The sequence below is a fragment of the Strongylocentrotus purpuratus genome, unplaced genomic scaffold (genome assembly GCF_000002235.5).
Source record: "Strongylocentrotus purpuratus isolate Spur 01 unplaced genomic scaffold, Spur_5.0 spur5_scaffold_9, whole genome shotgun sequence".
NCBI classification, from domain to species: domain Eukaryota; kingdom Metazoa; phylum Echinodermata; class Echinoidea; order Camarodonta; family Strongylocentrotidae; genus Strongylocentrotus; species Strongylocentrotus purpuratus.
Window position 1 is genome coordinate 6,628,154 of NW_022145615.1, and position 21,899 is coordinate 6,650,052.

The 21,899-nt window shown below is 38.7% G+C and overlaps 1 protein-coding gene across 2 annotated transcripts; it reads right to left on the minus strand.

Moving 5' to 3' along the window:
* LOC100889475 (lysyl oxidase homolog 2) lies at positions 1 to 16,771 on the minus strand. 2 transcript variants are annotated; one of them, XM_030976907.1, is made up of 9 exons: positions 16,305 to 16,771; positions 15,230 to 15,577; positions 8,465 to 8,800; positions 7,920 to 8,155; positions 6,458 to 6,605; positions 4,258 to 4,605; positions 3,710 to 3,945; positions 2,231 to 2,378; positions 1 to 1,459 (listed from the first exon to the last, which is right to left on the minus strand). In XM_030976907.1, the coding sequence occupies exons 1-9, from the start codon at positions 16,378 to 16,380 to the stop codon at positions 1,278 to 1,280; spliced, it is 2,058 nt and encodes a 685-aa protein (XP_030832767.1). In that variant the 5' UTR covers positions 16,381 to 16,771; the 3' UTR covers positions 1 to 1,277. The 2 variants fall into 2 exon arrangements, with proteins under 2 accessions (XP_030832767.1, XP_030832768.1); XM_030976908.1 differs by lacking the exon at positions 15,230 to 15,577.
* Between the last annotated feature and the right edge of the window lie 5,128 nt (positions 16,772 to 21,899).

The window sequence follows — 21,899 nt, forward strand, 5'->3', positions numbered from 1 at the left end:
TTTATCAATGAACTTGTAACCATTCTGTACCAAAATGACAATATTTAACGTAATACGCAATTTATCTCGATTCAATTATACACTATTCATTTATGTATCATGTATGGGGATCTCCTAGCTTCCTCACCATAATGTTACAATCTTCTTCTTTTACCCTGTTCTGTACTATGCCACTTCTGTTTTCCTCTCCTTTTCTCCTTTTCTCCTTTTCACATCTTCCTTTTCCCTCTCTCTTTATCCCGGTGCTCCTTGTTATCACATATATTATTACACTGCAACTTGTATTGTTATTGTTAATGTACTTTGCTATTGTATGTATTGTTCATTATAACCTGCCGTTTTTGGTTTTGTGTACATGATCTCTAATAAAGACTTGATTTACCACCACCTACGGTACATGTACGCACAAATTATAAAGCGGAGTGATATTTTTTAGTGATTCGCCTTACGATTAGCCTTGTTTAAATCGTTCTTGGTGTAACATCGGGATACTTGTTTTAATAGTGAGGAAAGAGAATGGATCATTTTAATGTGATTTATAATATGCTAATGACAAAGACAAAGGCAATATATTCATTACTTTGCTTTAAAGAAGACAACTTTGATTGAAGTAGTAGTGAAAGAAATAGTTATATCATAAGAGTTTGAACATAAATCTCAATATTTCTAGTTGCTTTACTCCAGTCTCAAACTTGATAAATACTCTTTGAAGGTCATGTATTTACTTGAGTTTGCTAACAAAGAAAGCAGTCTAAGAGAAAAGAACATATTACAGATAAAAGTGTAGAAAGTAATGCATTTTCCAGTTTAAATAGTTTTAACTATTTACTTTGTGAAAGGAACAATTTGTGTAATTTGAAACAATAGGCATTCTTTGTTTTATCTTTGCTATTCTCTACAGGATTCACACACAGTTGTTGAATATGCTATTCAGCACCACTACTGAGATACTCCCAAGTATTCTGCAGGATATTAAAAGGAAGCTAACTAAGCTCACGCCACCTTTCGTGGTTATTGTAGCAACGTGGATTTTTGACACGGTCTTTAACATAAATAATGTAGAGTGTTAACAAAATAATGTTGTGGGGTCATACTCACGTCTTTGTTAAAGCCTTTTGCATGAACTGCGTCGTGTGAAATACATCATTTTATGGGGCAACAGGGTGGGGTGTATGGCTAGTCATCAAAACCAGTCACCTCTTTACATGTATAATAAGATACCTTATCATTACAGTTACAATAAACAGTAAACTGGCAAATTAAAGATCAATAACAAGTCATGGTTCTGAGTCAGATTGACAGGCTATGACGTCATCAGGCTCGTTCTCAAGAGCGGCGTGTGGAATTTTCCGATCTTTCCGAATCCAGTGTACACCACACGCACCGGCAATGAGAATTAAAATGGATGACACGCCAGCGAAAACGAAGGCTCCAATGACGGACGGTCTCTCTGTTGTATCTGGAAGAAAAAAAGAAGAAAAAAATCTTTCTTTTCCTTCTTATTACAAGTATTATACACAGTTCAAGATTCAAGCTTCACTTTTTACTATTGTCAATGGTAATACGGATACTTGCTTTCGATTGGCTTACCTTCAAGTTTTAATTTCTTCGTTTAAAAAGAAAATTAAGAACTGTTTTTTTCTAAAGTTTCATCATATGCGGGGTCGTGATTGTTGTAGTTATGGATATCAATGTCAGTACCGGGCAGTGAAATATCGACTGTCCAATTTTGCTTCTATTTTTAAATTATGGTAAACGTTCTGCTGTACCTAAATGATTTGCCTGATAATGTTACTATGAAACACACTAGAAATTCATCTTAACCCTTTTGCTCCCATGGGCAGCAAAGCCCAGCAAGGATTAAGAATCGTATTGTAAATGTGGACTGAAATATGCTATTCTTTCCTGAATCCAAAATACCTGTAATATTTCTTGAAAGTAGTAATGAAGCACATGTTTAGAGCCAGATTTATGCAATATTTGATCATTGAAATAAACACAAGTTTTGTGAATATGAAGGCATATTTTTAATGTCGTAGTAGTTTTTGTGAACACATCCAAATCAAAATGTATTGAACATTTGATCAAAGACGTAAAACCAAGAATATTTACGGAAAGAGTATATTTTATAATTTTGTTGGAAATTCTAGAGGCAGAGATGAGGCTTTGTGACATAAAAATACAAACAAATACAACAGACACAAGAACAATGGTAAAAATGTTGACTCACAACACCGCAATCCATTATACTTGATGCCATCAGGACACACGCCTGTTGATGTCAACCGGGTTTTGCAGTCCCTTAATCCCCATGAGTTAAGACATGTTATCGTGCCGATAAACATTGGTAGGCCTTCTGGTGTTGGGACTTTGGTTTTCTACACGGTACGAAGGGAATGCAAATAACAGCATATATATAAAACATTAAACTGTGAAACAATATATGATTTTGACGCTAAATAAGGATTTATATTGAAATGCCATACACAGCTACAAAAAAAAGATAGAAAAACATCGAATGTAGAAGGATTAATTAATCCAATATAAAACGAAACCCCACGTGTCTAAATACATGCGCCAAGTTTTACTTTTCATGAAGCCTCCATCCAGTTGATGGTGATATCCCCATAAAGTAGCATTTCAAACGAAATATGTAACCCAGAATCGCATTCTCAAACAAGGTCATGGCTAGGTATTGAATCAAAAACATTAACGATAAACTTGAATTCTGGTTGTTATTGTGTGTTTTTTAATTAAACGAAACGAACACTGAATTTTCAAGATTACAAATAAATGTAATTTGCCAAACAATTTTGGTAGAAATGTACAGTGGCTGAGTAACGAGCATAGAAAGATAAGGAAATCAAGGTGTTTGGCCCCCGACACCATTTGTGTAGTCCCATATATATCTTTCTGTGTACAGTGCTTGTTACTTTACCAAGACTGGGCCAAATTTATTATGATTTTGATGACTCCAGATCCCTGAAGTACACACCAATACTTACATGCTACATGATCAACTTTTCTGATCCATTCCACACCTTTTCTTTCACAATGCAATTGCATGACCAGAACTCAACTTTATCTTTAACTGCATATCTTAAATGTTAATTATTTATATACATATATATTAAATTCATAGTACCTTATGCTGGTAAAAAGAAGTCAAGTTCAAAGAAACCTTTTGGTTCTTCTTTTAAATTGTTTGCCAAATGGCAACAACGATATAAATACCAGAATCAAAGGAAACGTTTTATCCAACATTCAATATGACATGACCAATGCACTTTAGTCTGCCTCACTATTGTAGAGTCAGACCATACGTCTATGGTCAGACTTTGCTTTTCTAGCATCATGAAAATAAAACTTATTCCGAATCAGTCACAAAATCCCCCACATCTCCCTCCCCTTTCCCCTCCCACAAGAATAAAAAAATGATAATAAATAAATAAAAATGTTAACTGAATAAACTAATTAAATACTCTGTAGTTATGGCATATTATCTGTTCTTGTCTTCTTCTGTGATCTAATGCGTATCCTACAACGACATTGTTACACTGTACTGTGTATTTTTGGAGTATACCACCCAACAAATTCGTTGTCTTTAATGCTCAAGAGACGGTTCAAAAAATTATTGTTTTGTTGTTGGTGTCTGATTTTTTTGTTCAAACTTAATTCTCGAACAATAAACCAATACACATTGGCTTACCTCTCCACCATGACTATATCCATGAGCATCGCATATCAACATAGCCGCTTGCTGGTCCATGTCGCATACACCGCCAGTCAGATGTACAGGTTTTTGGTTGTTGTTGTGTGTAACAAGCAATTGGCCATGCGAGTTGCCATTTGAAGTGCCGATGGTATTTATCAAATGTCGAGAATCAAAGTGGGCCGGTATATTAGCATTAACCAGTACTTCATTGTATTTGGCTGCTGTGATGCCTGTAGAAATGAAAAGCGGAAGGTTGGGGTGAAATATCGAAGGAAATTTTGGATGAAATCTGAGACAATGCTTTTTTTAAAAATCTTCTTTTCTACGCTCATGTCCACCTTGAGTGCAAAAAGTGTTATTTTCTTGCAATACTGCTATATTACATGATTGTGACTAAAAACGGGTTTATAACTGAATAAATACTCTCTAAAACTATAATATAAGAAACAATATCAACTATCTGGTATAGATTCTCTTTTGTCATACATATAAACATACTTGCTAGCACTTAAATCGCCAAAAATTGTGGAAATCATGCATACCACAAGCGACTGTCGCTAATGTTGAACAATACGTGTCGTGTTTCGTGTACTTGCAGGATAACAGCGTTTCCTCGTTTCCGTTGCAAGCGAAATTGCTTCCCTCTGTTAAAAAGGTAGGTTCTGGCGGAGGTGTCGAATGATAGTAATAATGGGGGGGAGGACTTGGCTTCGACCAAAACATAGCATATCCTTCAGTAAATCCCAGCTGTCTGCAGGTGACCAGAGCATCCAGTGCATCCCATCCGTCATTGCAGATGTACCTCCATTCACCAGTCACGTTGATTTGAACGAATCCTTCTTTATCCGAAGATCCTCCATACAAGCGAACAGAACTATCAACCGTAGCAACTACATGGGATTCAGAAGGAAAAAATAAACTATTACATAGATCTGCATGTCGTCCACGCTGTTATTTTGCAGTTCTATGTTAGTAAATATTTGTTTTGTTAAGTACATTATTAGTACCTCCAATGTAATACATGTAATACATGTAATACCTTCGTACTTTTCTTTATTTCCTCATCTCTCTTGCATCAGCGGAATTAATGCCAGCGATTGAATTTATTGCCTGTGGCACGTGAATACCCCCCCCCCCCCTCAGTGATATTCTATTCAATTCAATTCAATTCAGAACTTTATTTCAGACTCATCTACACAAGGCAGAGGTCCATAAAACATATTTTACATACACTGTCGCTCATAAAGTTGGAATATTTTTGTTTTACCCCACTTTATGGAATTATTTTTAAAATAATTTTAAAATAATAGATCTAGATAATAGTATACATTCTCAGATGTTATTGAATAATAATTTGCCAATGTGTGTTTTGCGTGACTGCTAAAGCATGTGTATGCTGCTATGCTTATCTACTAGGGGACCTACGCTCTTCAGTCATAAATGACAGTAATGATGAATAATTCCCCACAAAAGGGCACTAATATAGCACATCAACACGGTTTTGATCCTGGGGCCTCACAGTTACAAGGCCATTGCTTTATCACTTAACCATGACTGTACGCAGCGGGGGCTAAGGTAGGGGGCAGTTTCCATAAATAAAATAAAAAACAGAAAATGCAATATATTTTCAATAGTTTATTGCATTTTACCCCGGTCCCCAACATAAAAAAAAACTCTGGACGGCCATGCATTATGGTACAAGGTATGGGCACACAGAGAATTTTTTTATGTTGGGAACCAGGGTAAATGCAATAAATTATTGAGAATTATTGCATTTTCTGTTTTTTTTAAATTTATGGAAACTGCCCCCTACCCTAGCCCCCGCTGCGTACAGTCATTGTTCGGTGACAAAGCAATGGCCTCGCAACTGTGAGGCCCCAGGATCGAACCGTGTCGATGTGCTATATTAGTGCCCTTTTGTGGGGCATTAATCCTCATTACTGTCATTTATGAATTAAAGGCGTAGGTCCCCTAGTAGATAAGCATAGTAGCATAAACATGCTTTAGCAGTCACGCAAAACACACAATGGCAAATTATTATTCAATAAAATCTGAGAATATATACTTTTACCTAGATCTATTATTTTTAAATTAATGTTAAAATAATTCCATAAATTGGGGTAAAACACAAATATTCCAACTTTATGAGCGACAGTGTAGATATATAGGGAGTATAAACATGATGAGTATAATAACAACAATCTTACAAAGAGTATAACTAAACTATACTAGGCCTACGTACAAACAATCTGAACTCTAATTAGGGTAAACGTTTTGCTTTACCTAAATGATTTTCCTGATAATCTTACCATGAAACACACTAGAAATGCATCTTAACCATTTCGTTTCCATGGGCTGCAAATCCCAGCAATGAATAAGAATCGTATTGTAAATGTGGACTGAAATATGCTATTCTTTCCTGAATCCAAAATACCTGTAATATTTCTTGAAAGTAGTAATGAAGAACATATCTAGAGCCAGATTTATGCAATATTAGATCATTGAAATAAACACAAGTTTTGTGAATATGGAGGCATATTTTTAATGTTGTGGTAATAATCGTGAACACATCCAAATCAACATTTCTTGAACATTTGATCAAAGACGTAAATCAAGAATATTTACGGAGAAAGTATATTTATAATTTTGTTGGGAAATCTAGAGGCAGAGATGAGGCTATGTGGCATAAAAATACAAACAAATACAAAAGACACAAGACCAATGATAAAAATGTTGACTCACAACACTGCACTCCATTATATTTGATGCCATCAGGACACACGCCCGTCGATGTGAACTGGGTTTTGCAGTAGTCTAATCTCAATGAGTCAAGACATGTTATCGTGCCGATAAACATTGGTAGGCCTTCTGGTGTTGGGACTTTGGTTTTCTACACGGTACGAAGGGAATGCAAATAACAGCATATATATAAAACATTAAACTGTGAAACAATATATGATTTTGACGCTAAATAAGGATTTATATTGAAATGCCATACACAGCTACAAAAAAAAGATAGAAAAACATCGAATGTAGAAGGATTAATTAATCCAATATAAAACGAAACCCCACGTGTCTAAATACATGCGCCAAGTTTTACTTTTCATGAAGCCTCCATCCAGTTGATGGTGATATCCCCATACAGTAGCATTTCAAACGAAATATGTAACCCAGAATCGCATTCTCAAACAAGGTCATGGAAAGGTATTGAATCAAAAACATTAACGATAAACTTGAATTCTGGTTGTTGTTGTGCGTTTTTTTTTAATTAAACGAAACGAACACTGAATTTTCAAGATTACAAATAAATGTAATTTGTCAAACAATTTTGGTAGAAAATGTACAATGGCTGAGTTAAGAGCATAGAAAGATAAGGAAATCAAGGTGTCGGGCCCCCGACACCATTTGGGTAGTCCCATATACATCTTTCTGTGTAAGTGCTTGTTACTTTACCAAGACTGTGCGAAATTTATTATGATTTTGATGACTCCAGAACCTTGCAGTACACACCAATACTTACATGCTACATGATCAACTTTTTCTGATCCATTCCACACCCTTTCTTTCACAATGCAATCGCATGACCAGAACTCAACTTTATCTTTAACTACATATCTTAAATGTTAATTAGTTATATAGCCTACATGTATATTATATTCATAGTGCCTTATGCTGGTAAAAAGAAGTCAAGTTTAAAGAAACCTTTTGGTTCTTCGTTTAAATTGTGTGCCAAATGGCAACAACGATATAAATACCAGAATCAAAGGAAACGTTTTATCCAACATTTAATATGACATGACCGATGCACTTTTGTCTGCCTCACTAATGTAGGGTCAGACTTTGCTTTTCTAGCATCATGAAAATAAAACTTATTCCGAATCAGTCACAAAATCCCCCACATCTCCCTCCCCTTTGCCCTCCCACAAGAAGAACAAAATGATAATAAATAAATAAAATTGTTAACTGAATAAACTAATTAAATACTCTGTAGTTATGGCATATTATCTGTTCGTGTCTTCTTCTGAGATATAATGCGTATCCTACAACGACATTGTTACACTGTACTGTGAATATTTGGAGTATACCACCCAAAAATATTCGTTAATGCTCAAGAGACGGTTCACAAAATTATTGTTTTGTTGTTGGTGTCTGATTTTTGTTATAACTTAATTCTCGAACAATAAACCAATACACATTGGCTTACCTCTCCACCACGACTATATCCATGAGCATCGCATATCAACATAGCCGCTTGCTGGTCCATGTCGCATACACCGCCAGTCAGATGTACAGGTTTTTGGTTGTTGTTGTGTGTAACAAGCAATTGGCCATGCGAGTTGCCGTTTGAAGTGCCGACGGTATTTATCAATTGTCGAGAATCAAAGTCGGCCGGTAAATTAGTATTGGCAAGTACTGCATTGTATTTGGCTGCTGTAATGCCTGTAGAAATGAAAAGCGGAAGGTTGGGGTGAAATATCGAAGGAAATTTTGGATGAAATCTGAGACAATGCTTTTTTTTTAAATCTTCTTTTCTACGCTCATGTCCACCTTGAGTGCAAAGAGTGTTATTTTCTTGCAATACTGCTATATTACATGTGACTAAAAACGGGTTTATAACTGAATAAATACTCTCGAAAACTATAATATAAGAAACAATATCAACTATCTGGTATAGATTCTCTTTTGTCCGACATATAAATATACCTGTTAGCACTTAAATCGCAACAAAATCGTGGAAATTATGCATACCACAAGTGACTGTTGCTAATGTTGGACAATATGTGTCTTGTTTCGTGTACTTGCAGGATAACAGCGTTTCCTCGTTTCCGTTGCAAGCGAAATTGCTTCCCTCTGTTAAAAAGGTAGGTTCTGGTGTCGTACCATCCCAATAATGTGAAGAACTCTGCTTCGACCAAAACATAGCATATCCTTCAGTAAACCCCAGCTGTCTGCAGGTTACCAGAGCATCTAGTGCATCCCATCCGTCACTGCAGATGTTCCCCCATTCACCTGTCACGTTGATTTGAACAAATCCTTCTTTATCTGAAGATCCTCCATCCAAGCGAACAGAACTATCAACAGCAACTACATGGGATTCAGAAAATATCAGGAAAAAGCTATTACTTAGAGCTTATCTGAAGATAGGGTAGTCCATTTGTATGAAAGCAGAAAAAAATTAGAGAAACAGAATAGCAAAGAAATATTCCTTGTTTTTTTTACCCAACGTAGATAAAATTTTACTTATCTTTTTTTAGAGAGCGGATACATATTGATGATATGCGTTTTTCGCAGTGTAAGTCAGTCAGGAAGGAGAAAATACAGCCAGCAGCGAAGAACAAAGAGGGAGTTCTCAAGACTGCTCCAGGAGATGTTTTGGATTGCTGGAAAGCACATTTCAGCACCTATCTTAATACAGAGTTCCCGACAGACACCAACACACTTCGCAATATACCTGAACCTCCTCCTACTGAAAGCGAGACTACACCTTTTACCATAGAAAAGGTTAAAGCTGCGATCAAGGCTCTAAAGAATAACAAAGCAACTGAATTTGATAATATAGCAGCTGGAACACTGAAAGCTTGTGGTCCAGCAATGGCACAGATCTTCCTGAAGATTATCAACACTGCATTTACGCAAGGCAAGACACCAGTTGAGTGAAGCAAAGGCCTTATTACCCCCGTGTACAAAAAAGGGGATAAACTTGACCCAGCAAACTACCGAGCCAAAACACTGCTATCAGTGCCGGCTAAAGTTTTCTGCAGGATGGTGCTCAGTAGGATCCAAGAGACAATTGAAGAGCATTTATCGGAAAAGCAGTGTGGATTCCGGAGCTCCAAAGGAACCACTGATTCTTCTTCTGCTATGTGCCATATCCTAAGACGTTGGCGACCATGGAGTGCCACAACTCTCTATCCCATATTCTATGAAGTAATTCATTCTCCCCGAGATCAATTCCACATTCATAAAATCCCACTCATTAAGCTACTCATCCACAGAATCCTCCTTCTACCCCTACTTCTCCTCCCCTCGATTCTTCCAGTCAGTGCAAGATTTTCCAAACCATTCTTCCGTATAACATGGCCCAAGAAGCTCAGCTGTCGACCTCTTATATTATTCAGAAGCTTTCGTCTTGTTCCTGCCATGGCAAAAACCTCATCATTAGAAACTCTTTCTATGAAATTCTTAGCATCCTTCTCAGGAACCAAACTTCACAACTTTCCAGTCGCTTTCTTAGCTCTGATTTCAGGGTCCAAGCTTCACATCCATATATTAGAACTGGATACACGTAGCAATTGAGTACGCGGAGTCTCGTTTTCATCTTCAGCTTCTCATTCTTTAGGATGTTTTCTAACTTATAGAAAGTTGATTTTGCAAGTGCAATCCTTCTCTTGATTTCTTGCTCTCCTCTTGCATCGGCCCTTTCTGCTATAGACCACAGAACAAAAACAGCATTTCTAGTTCCGGCATCCTTGACAAAACCAAACTGCACATTACTAATTTCTGGAGTTAGGTGATTCCTTGCTCTTTGAATTAGAACTCGCAAGATGATCTTTGTGATATGGCTCATGATGCTGATGATTCAATGTTGCCCGCATTCCACTGCTCCAGGTTTCTTGGGAAGTGTAATAAATATCGATTTGCACAGGTCATCTGGAAATTTTCCATCATCATAGATCTTATTGATGACTTCAGTTAGTTTCATGACACCATAGTTCTCCAATGCTTCGACCATCTCCATTACTAGTCCATCAGGACCAGCAGCTTTGTTCCTCTTCATCATACTGATCGCTGACCTCACTTCTGAGAGCAGAATTCTAGGTCCTTCATTTCAACCAGTACTGATCCATCCCTTGCCTTGATGCATCCCGACTTGGAGCTCCGAAGTTTCTTTCCACAAAGGTCATCGTTTGCATTAAAACTTCTCTCTATCTCGGCGCACTTTTTGTTCAGCCATTCCTCTTTAGCTTTTGTGCAGTGGTCGTAAATTTCTCTGTCCAACTCTCTGTATTGACTTCCATCTCTGTCCTTAATCTTCTGCCTTTTACTCATCCTTGCTAGAATCTCCTCCGTCATCCATCTCTGTTTACTTTTCTTTTCCTTTTTAGGTAATGTCTCTTCAGCTGTTTCTATAAGAATGTCGCCCAAGTGACCTCCTCTCCCTGGTCGGTGAAACTATTAAATCTGTTTTGTACTTTGACAGTGTATCGGAGGCGAACATCACGATTCTGTAGCTGTTCGAAATCTACCTTCTGGATTGACTTGGCTTTTTTCATATTCTTTAGCTTACATTGCAGAGTTGCCACAACAGGAATGTGATCACTCCTACAGTCTGCACTCGGATATGTTTTAGCTTGTTTTACACCTCTTTTAAACAGTTCATTTTTTGTGTTGTAGTCAATCTGATTTCTTGCACGATCCCCGGGGCTTTTCCAAGTATATATCCTTCTTGGATGTTCCTTGAACCATGTATTGACAATGACCATTCCTTTGGCCTCGCACCACTCTACCCATCTGTTACCCCTTTCATTTGTGTCTCTAATACCGTATGGCCCTACTGTTCTACCATATCTGCCTCTTCCCACCTTGGCGTTCATGTCTCCCATGTCAATTACAATTTCATTTGATTTACATTGTATTAATTTGGCTGCCTCTAATTGCTCATAAAAATGTCAATATCTTCATCTGTGCTTTCCGCTGTGGATGCATAAACCACTATTATTGCCATGTGGAGAGGTTTCCCGTGTAATTTGACCAACAAGACTCTGTCGCTGACTGCCCAAAGGCCGAGAACATAGTTAGCCGTGAATGGATCCAGAAGCACCCCTACACCTCTTTCATGTCTTATCACTCTTGAATAGATCATCTTATGTTTTTCAACTGTGAATTCTCCACTGCCAGTCCATCTTGTTTCACTAATGCCTAGAATATTAATTCTCATCCTATTCATTTCTTGCACGACGTTGTCCAGTTTCCCTTTCTGGTAGAGAGTTCGTACATTCCAGGTGCCGATGCGCATGATGTTACGGTTACGGACAGATGCTGAATGACGATCGGGTCCCACCTGTCGCACATGGGAAGGCCTACCGAGCGAGGCACCTCTATTTATAGAGGTTCCCTTCACGCCGTTTCTCTTTGACTTTGAATTGTGACTTTCCATGGTATATCTTGGGAAGAATAATGAAGGTGGTTTCCCGTTGCCTTCCCCACCGCAGTGTGGTGACCATGAATATATCCATGTGAACACCAGTTCTGAGAGGCGCCGTTGTCCCTGATATAGGATAATCCGCCTGAACTCTCACTGCATCGCTGCTGCCCAATGCAGTCCCTTTTAGTCGCCTTTTACGACACGCAGGGAATACGTGGAGAGAATTCTATATGGCACCCACTCCCAGATGCTATTTTCATTGTCAGGCAAGTGCTGGAGAAGGCCAAAGAGAGACGTATCCCCATTCATTGGAACTTTGTGGACTTCAAAGCAGCATTCGATACTGTCTGGAGGAAAGCTTTATGGAAGTGCCTTCTTTCAATAGGAGTTGAGAAGGATCTGATTGACCTCATTAAGTATATGTATGATCAGACCAAATGTTCTGTCATCGTAAATAGTAAAGTTACGGAATGGTTCCAAGTTATGACAGGCGTCAGGCAAGGCTGTCTTCTTTCCCCAAGTCTGTTTAACATCTTCCTAGAGTTCGTGATGGCAGATGTCAAAAACCTAGACAGTGGGGTTCAGATGGGTGGCATACGCATCAACAACATCCGCTATGCAGATGACGCCACTCTGCTCGAACTCATCTATGACAAACTCCAAACATCAACAAACAAACTGGTAAAAGTCTGTGATAAATGGGGAATGAAATTCAACACAGCTAAATGCAGAATCATGACAAACGATGATGAGATTTCAATAGATGGCAACCCTATAGAGAAAGTAGAAGACTTTGTCTTTCTTGGAAGTGTAGTCCCCTCGGTTACCAAGGATGTCATGAGACGCACAAATCTAGCTTCCTGGGCATTTGGCAGACTGAGAAACAATATATGGACCAACCAAGATATTTCAAGAGCCCTGAAGGTCAGGATTTATAAACCCCTCATTCGTCCTATAGCCACCTATGGGTCAGAGATGTGGAAGCTAAGGAAAACAGACCGGGATAAACTGGAACTTTTGAGATGAGATGTCTGCAGACAATAGCAGGAGTCCATCTTCTAGATAAAATTAGAAGCGTAGACATCAGAAAGTCATTGAAAATCTCCAAGACAATAAATGAGGAAATATCCAACCGCCGCCTGAAATGGTTTGGACATGTGGTACGTATGCCACAGGGACGCCTACCAATACAAGTCCACACCAATGACTTTAATTTGCCACGGCCACCAGGACGTCCTCCCCTGAGGTGGAAACACCAAATCCGCCAAGACTCTGGATAAGCCTAGAGGCTGCCCAATACCAAGCCCAGGACAGAAGTGAATGGAGGCAGACCACCCGTAGGAGCGCAAGGGCACACTCCGTCCTGTGCACTTAAGTCAAGTCAAGTCAGGAAATTGTACATCTACATCTTTCCACGAACATCCGAAAGTGCCATGACTGCAAGTGCTCATGCAGTGATGCTTTGAACATTCATTGAGAAACTGTCCGCCTCATAACCTAATTTCGGCATTTATCAATTTTGATCTATAAAACTTCATCGACATGCGTGCTATATTTACATGCCCTCTTTTAATAAATCAATAAGCAAAAAAAGACCAGTGTCTTCAGTTCAAAACTCGATGTGTGGAAGAAAGCCACGCTGAATTACCGACATGAGTTTTCTTTGCAATAATCCGGTGTGTGTGTGTGTGTGTGGTATATCAATCTCTTCACGGCAATCCGCAGTAACCGTATGTCGTTGAAATCGCGTGCGTTTTTACTCATGTAATAAATGAATACCAAGACAGGGTACAAATGTAATTTTGCTGGACTTTAAATCCAATATGAGCGAACATACAGTGTGTATACATGTAGAACATTCAGATGACACTGATAGTCATGTGCTTGGAGCGAATTTACAGCTCTTTTGACCCTCCGACCTCATTCGTCAAATTCACAGTGGTGACAGCGAGCGCTCATGCAGTGCGTGTATTCACTAGTTCATATACGCTTATCCTATGCAGTCTGTGTGCCCAATGTCGACGATACATTGTATGTCGAGGCAGGCGCGGATCCAGGATTCTTAGGGGGGGGCCAAATTTGAAATTATGCGAGCCAAATATTGGTACGTAATGGTGACACCGGCAGTGGCAAAAACGTTTGGGGGGGTCGACTACAAAAATCCCCATCACCCCACTCTTACATGCAGGCCCCGCTTACGTTTCTCAGCTCAGGGGGTATAGGCATTTAATTACTGTCAGATGAGTATATTTTAATACCTTATTTGTGACACTGGCAGGACACAAATTGGTGTTGGGTCCAGGGGGCAGACCCCCAGAAGCTCAGGGGTTTAGGCATTTAATTACGTCAGTTATACCTCATTTGTGACACTGTCAGGTCACGAATTGGCATGGGGTCCAGGAGGCGGAGCCCCCGGAGGCTTAGGGGTGTGAGGCATTTAGTTACTGTTAGATTAGCATTCTAATACCTGATTTGTGACACTGGCAGGACACAAATTGGTGTTGGGTCCAGGGGGCAGAGCCCCCGGAAGCTCAGGGGTTTCATACATTAAATAACCATCAGATAAGCATATTTTGATACCATATTTGTGACACTGGCAGGTCACGAATTGACGTGGGGTCCAAGGGGCGAAGCCCCCGGAAGCTAAGGGGTTTTGGGCAAAATATAACCATCAGATAAGCATATTTTGATATCTTATTTGTGACACTGGCAGGTCACGAATTGATTGACGTGGGGTCCAAGGGGGCTGAGCCCCCGGAAGCTCAGGAGTTTGGGGCAATAAATTACGGTCAGATGAGCATATTTGTATACCTTATTTGTGACACTGGCAGGTCATGAATTGGCATGGGGTCCAGGAGGCAGAGCCCCCGGAGGCTCAGGGGTGTGAGGCAATAGATTACGGGCATATGAGCATCCAGGGACCCGCCTTAGGGCCATTGGTTGGGTTCGGGGGAGGGGCAGAGCTCCGGAAGCTCAGGGCTTTAGGCATTTCATTACGTCAGTTATACCTTATTTGTGACACTGTCAGGTCACGAATTGGCATAAATTAGCATTGGCCAGTAGTTCATTGTATTTGGCTGCTGTGATGCCTGTAGAAATGACAACCGGAATAGAAGGTTGGGGTGAAATATCGATGGAAATTTTGGAAGAAATCTGAGACATTGCTTTAAAAAAAAATTAAAATCTCCGCTCATGTCCCCCTTATTATTATTGTTAATGTTATTTTCTTTCAATACTGCAATATTACATGTGACTAAAAACGGGTTTATAACTGAATAAATACTCTCCAAAACTTTAATATAAAAAACATACATAATAAACAAACTTGATAGCACTTAAATCGACAAAATTGTAGAAATTATGCATACCACAAGTGACTGTTGCTAATGTTGGACAATATGTGTCGTGTTTCGTGTACTTGCAGGATAACAGGGTTTCCTCGTTTCCGTTGCAAGCGAAATTGCTTCCCTCTGTTAAAAAGGTAGGTTCTGGCACCATACCAGGTGTCGCACCATACCAATAATCTGAAGAACTCTGCTTCGACCAAAGCATAGCATATCCTTCAGTAAACCCAAGCTGTCTGCAGGTTACCAGAGCATCCAGTGCATCCCATCCGTCACTGCAGATGGTCCTCCATTCACCTGTCACGTTGATTTGAACGAATCCTTCTTTATCCGAAGATCCTCCATACAAGCGAACAGAACTGTCAACAGCAACTACATGGGATTCAGAAGGAAAAAAATAAACTATTACATAGAGCTGCATGTCGTCCACGCTGTTATTTCGCAGTTCTATGTTTAGTAAATATTTGTTTTGTTAAAGACAAGGTTGAGTTCTGGGAAGAGGTGAAAAATAATTTGTGAGCGTTCTCATTCTTATTATGAAAGTGTGGAAGAACATCAGATAAGACATGTTCCCTGAAAAGCATGGCTCTTTAAATGCCTTCATATTCTAAATATGTCATGTAACATCGTAAAAATCCAGGGTAGGATTTTTACACCATGTGTTCGTGTAGTCCCATATACATCTTTCTGTGTACAGTGTTTGTAACTTTACCAAGACTTCGCAAAATTTCTTATCATTTTGATGATTCCAGAACCTTGCAATACACACAAATTTTTATATGCTAGATGATCAACCTTTTCTGGTCGATTCCACACCGTTTCTATCACAATGCAATTGCATGACCAGAACTCAACTTCATCTTTAAGTACATTATTAGTACCTCCAATGTAATACATGTGATAACTTCGTACTTTTCTTTATTTCCTCATCTCTCTTGCATCAGTGGAATTAATGCCAGTGATTGAGTTTATTGCCTGTGTCACGTGAATACCCCCCCCCCCCCTCAGTGATACTTTGAATACTCAATAAAAAACCGTCCGTCTCATAATCACTTTCGGCACTTTTAATCAACTTCATCGACATGTGTGCCATACTTACATGCTCTCTTGTATGACATCAATACGAGGAAGACCAGTGTCTTCAGTTGAAAACTCGAGGTGTGGAAGAAAGCCATGCTGAATTACCGATATGAATTTTCTTTCCACTTATCCGTGTTGTATGTCCATCCCGTCACGACAACCCGCAGTAACCGTATCTCATTGAAATCGCGTGCGTTTTTCCTCATGTAATAAACAAATACCAAGACAGGATACACATGTAATTTCGCAGGATTTTAAAACCAATAAAAGCGAAATTATAGTGTGCAACTGTGCATACATGTAGAACATTACTGCTCTCTTCACCCTCCGACCTCATTCGTCAAATTCACAGTGGTGACAGCGAGCGCTAATGCAGTGTGTGTACATCTATGCACACTAGCTCATATGCGCTGACCCTAAATTAAGCTAGTCAAGTACACGTAGAAGCTAGTTTGTGTGTCCAATGGCGGTAATACATTGTAAGGGAATTCCCCTTTCAGATCAGAGGTATCAAAGATGATAGAGGGCGTACTTGGAAAACAGTTTTTTTACTGAATTTACGAACCCTATTTTAAATAAAACTTCAATAAATAATTAATAAATAAATAAAATATGGTTTGCGTAATATCCAATTGGCAGAACTACAATAACATATAAACTATATCAGTAGTTAGATGAGAACACAACAATTCAATTCACCTATTTAAAACATTTATAAAAGGCCAGGACATCATAGTACATGTATATGACACACTTTAAAAATAAGATATTTGGTAGTCCACGTAGCGTGACTAATATAGCGAGTGTTAACTAGATCAGGGAGTTGACTAGACATACAGATACAGATGACTCAAAACAAATCAATAATATAAAGTTCGGGATGGTATTTTATTGATGATGATACCGATAAGATGACGTGATTAATATAGCAGCCACCCCTCTGTATACGCAAACAATAGGCAGGGGCATTCACTGTCAGGTGAAGACCAGAAAAAGAAGAACCCAGATTTGTTATTTCACAAACTATATACTCTATGTGCTACGACCTTGTTACTCCTCATATTGCTAGGTAAGGGAAGGTAGGAGTGTGTCCGAAGAAGACCAGTGAGTGGAGAGAGGGGGGAGAACTAAGAGACTAATAGGAATTAATACATTGTGAAGGATGGTCATTTCAGGAAGGCCTAATAAGCGTTCTTACAATAAAAAAACATAAATAGCGAATATAGATAATCAACATTAATAGTACTATCTACCAGGGGCGTAGACAACGGGGGGGATGAGGGGGATGCATCCCCCCACCTCACAAGCTGGGGGGGGGGGGGTGGCATGTACAATCATCCCCCCCCCCCCTAGGTTTTGGGGAATGATATTTGCTTACTTAATAAGTCATAATGATGATAATAATAGTAATAATAATAATGATAACAATTATGATATTAATAATAATAATAATTATGATGATGACAATAATAATCCTCATCATTATTGTAATTGTGTTTATTGTTATTAGCCGCATTCACACGGTGAAAGCCAATTCAGACGGTAAAAAAAAGAAAATCTTACAAGTATTTTGTGGTTATCTTGTGGTTTGGAAACCACAAGATAACCACAAGATTAAACAGGCGCGGATCTACGGGGGGGGGGTTAGGGGGTTTAAACCCCCCCCCCCCCCCTTGGGCGGCCCAAAAAAAAAAAAAAAAAAAACAAGGAAAACGAAAAGAAGAAAAAAAAGGAAAAAAAAAGAAAAAAGAACGCACGCTGGAGAGAAACCCTTTCAAGTGCAAATATTGTGAGAAGAGATCCAACTCATCTGGTAACTTAACCAAACACATGATAACTCTGGATATAACTGTGTATTTAACTGTTACTTGATTTAAAAAGACGTTATCATGCACTGCTTTTTATGGTCTCCATTGTGTTAATAGATGCCAGGAAAACATCACTTACGGGGTTCAAATAAACACCCCAAAAAAAATCGGCTCGCCGCTTCGCGGCTCGTGGACGATGCTCTGCATCGTCATTATTTTGGTCAACCCCCCCCCCTTAGCAAAAAGCTAGATCCGCCCCTGAGTCATCTCCCCCCCCCCCCCAGGTGTACAAACCTGTCTACGCCACTGCTATCTACTGCATCGCCCATGATTCTCACTGACCAGTAGTGTAGAACGCCGGTTACGTAGGGGCGCGTTACTCCTTATTACAAGCTAAACATATGAAATTATGCATGCATTTGCATAATTAACAATGAAGAATCACTTTGAAATATAGCGTGTTGTGTAGAAAATATGTAGATAGAGTCATTACAAGTATGAATTGATACATTACGAACAGTTCAAGTTTCAGTTCAAGATCACTTTATTCAATCCTTTAATTGAAAATATACAACATAAGTAAGGTAAATAAACATTATAATTTCTTTAATTAATATCAATGTATAACAAGCAGAGAAGACAAGAAGAACAAGTACATTAATGAAAGTAAATGATTTGGAAACAAGACAGGAAGGCCGGGTCGTATGTAAAAGCCTGTCTCCAGTGATAGTATACAAAACTATGTACATTATTTAAAGAAAAGAAAATAATATACTTTCATACAAAACTGTATATTCCATGACAGAATATTTATAACAACGTTTAATATGCGTGCAAATATTTGAAATATTACAATGAAAATAATTTGATATTTGAAGTTATGTGGAAAATATATAATAGAACTCTTACATAATATTAAGTTGATAAATCTGAAAGTGTACTCTTTTAATTAATGGGTATAATACATTTGAGACAGGTTTAACATGCCCGAATTACAGCTGTTACACGACCTCTTCCTTTTTCTTATTTCCTTCTCTTCAAATAATTAATGCATTAGAGGAAGGAAAAAATCTCCATCCACACGATTAAACTTTGTATGAACATAATTATGTATATCCTTTGATTGTTACATACAGAGGAAAATCTTGAGGAGTAATGTAATTAATGCCTTGCATTTTTGTTCAATGCTTACGGTCTAAGGATCCTTTATTTTCATAGTCTTCTTCCAAATACTATTTCGAACATGTTTCCTACGAATCTCAGTATTGATAATTATAACACAAGAAATCGAACCAATTTTCATCGTTGTAAAATTATGTTTATGTATGAAGAAAAATCTCCTCGGTGTAATCTCCCGGTGATTTGGAATTTATTAGCAAAATATATTCCCCTTTGCAATAATCAAAGATTATTTTTAAAAAATCGGAAAATTTATTACTTGTCCAAATACTGACATAAAACATAATCATATTTTAGACTTTGCTGTTCCTCTGGCTTTTTTGTTTTTCTGGTTTTTTGTGTGTGTTTTTTTTTTTTTTTTAATCCACTGCTTGTTTTTAAATTTGTTTACTTGTCTTTCAGTAACAAAATAAGTTTAAAAACCAAATGATAATTTATACTTTTTGGGAACTTATTTTACAAGGCCCTTTGGCCTTATTTTAGTTCCCCTTTTCTCATTTCCGACTAGTAAATTTGGTATCTTTGATACTGTTTAACTTGTATGATTGCATGTAATTTTTTATATAATGTATATTGTTGTAATGATCTTTTGTTTTTATGGATATGGAAATAAATGAACAAATGTAAAAATGAAATGAAATAAATGACTTAGAGTAAGGTGTCTCAAAGGGAGTGACATTATCTCATTTTCACCTAATTATGTTCTGCATTTAACAGCCTGTCAGTTTAACATATTGTTAACATTGATAAATCATCAACTGATATTCATATTTTCTGATTGTCACAGTCACTTATAGCCTAATAAATCGGTCAGACACTTGGGTAAAATGCTTTTTTTTTTATCCAATAATTCATAACATCGAGTGGACGCAAGAGCGGTTGATCATTTGCCTTTCTTGTTGGGCTTGGCGTACAGATCTTCCACCGAGATGTCGTGATTGTTACCAGCTATGTTAAAATTCACCTCTAGACTAGGATGACGAATATCCAGTTGGTTATCTTGACTTTGTACGGGCTCTACCACCCCCTCGATTTCGTCATGTGTGTTGCGAAGATCCGCGTAGGCCCCTGGAAACGAGCAAGACGAGCCAAGACCACATGGAAGAGTTGTCGTAGCACACCCAGGTCCCTGGTTTACGTCTTTCACCGTGTGATAGATACTCTCAGAGTCCTGCAGTCCATCGGTTGCAGGACGGCCTTTATTTTGGTTTTGAACTTCCTTAGATGGGCACCATGTTACCCGCTGGCATGTTGGTGTCACCACTGCGAATGATAAGTTTTGTTGGGAACCACCTTTGTTGAGTTCTGCAGGGAGTGTATGGCAATCTCTCTTACGGTTAAAACCTTCTACATGTCCTCTTGGAGGTAACGCCGGTCGGTTGACAAGCGCTCCAGTGACATCACCGGTGTAATCATCATCAACATCGACATGCTGGACTTGACTGACATTCAACCGACAGCCCTGAAGCGAGTGAATTGAATTCGATGTCGCAAGAGTGGTGGGTGCCACTGCTTGACTGTCTCTCCTCTCGGTAGCAACACCCTCTCCACGATGTGGATCGTACCGGTAATACCGCAGTCGCAAGTTTCTCTCGCCATTTACATTCATCCTTTGGCGCGCTAGATACAAACATGTCGTAATGGTGAAAAGTATTGTAACGCTTGCTACTATGGATAAAAGAGTAGCGTATTTCAAATATTGGTAATCGCGACTTGTAGTTGTAGATTCATTTGAGTAGAAATGGACCTCAGTGTTACTCTGTGCCACAGATATTGTGATTTCTGTGGAATTATACGTGTCGTCTGCTGTAACTTTCGTTGTCAGAAATAGTCCCAGCGTATTGCTGGCAATAGTGGGTCTATGTGTTGAGCGATCGATCTGGGTTGGTGATACACATCCATGCATTATATTAATGGTTGTCTGCAACCAACCTTGCTTGACATTAGCAGTATAACAAATGTCATATTCTTCCACTTTAACCTTTGTAATACTGCGTATGTTTATCGAGCCCCGTGTTTCTATTCCACATACATGTTCATCAGCCATGCTAGCGTCTACAATAGTCGGTTCGCCCGGGTGCAGCTTCAGCGTTTTGAAGTTAGTCTTTACTAGCCAAACTTCCATCATACGATGTCTGCAGCCAAATTCTGATTCATTAGTCATAACATTTTCCAAATGAAAGAACATTGGGTAATGGCAGACATGAGATCCATGCATTGATACCAACCGACATTCGATAGGCATAAGAGCCCCTGTCAAAAATGCATTCAAACTTAACATAAACTTTACCGTACTGCTTGCACTGTAAGACTGTAAGCTGCTTAACGCATTCAATGTATTGTTTGAATGTGAATTAATGTGAACATCTGAACCATTGTCCACTACTGTTAGCACAAGTGTAGTTTCCCCGTAGCTGTACAACATCGCCTCGCATGATACCTCGAATTCTAAAGAGTCATATCTCAGTTTCATATCACAATTCGGCTCATTGGCGATCGGGTTAGTGACAGTAAGGTTCAAAACTAAAACACTGTTCAACACTACTGATGATTTGTTTTTGAGAGAGGCAAAGTATGCCCCTGAATTTTCTGGTGCGAGATTACTGATTTCAAACGTAATATTTTTG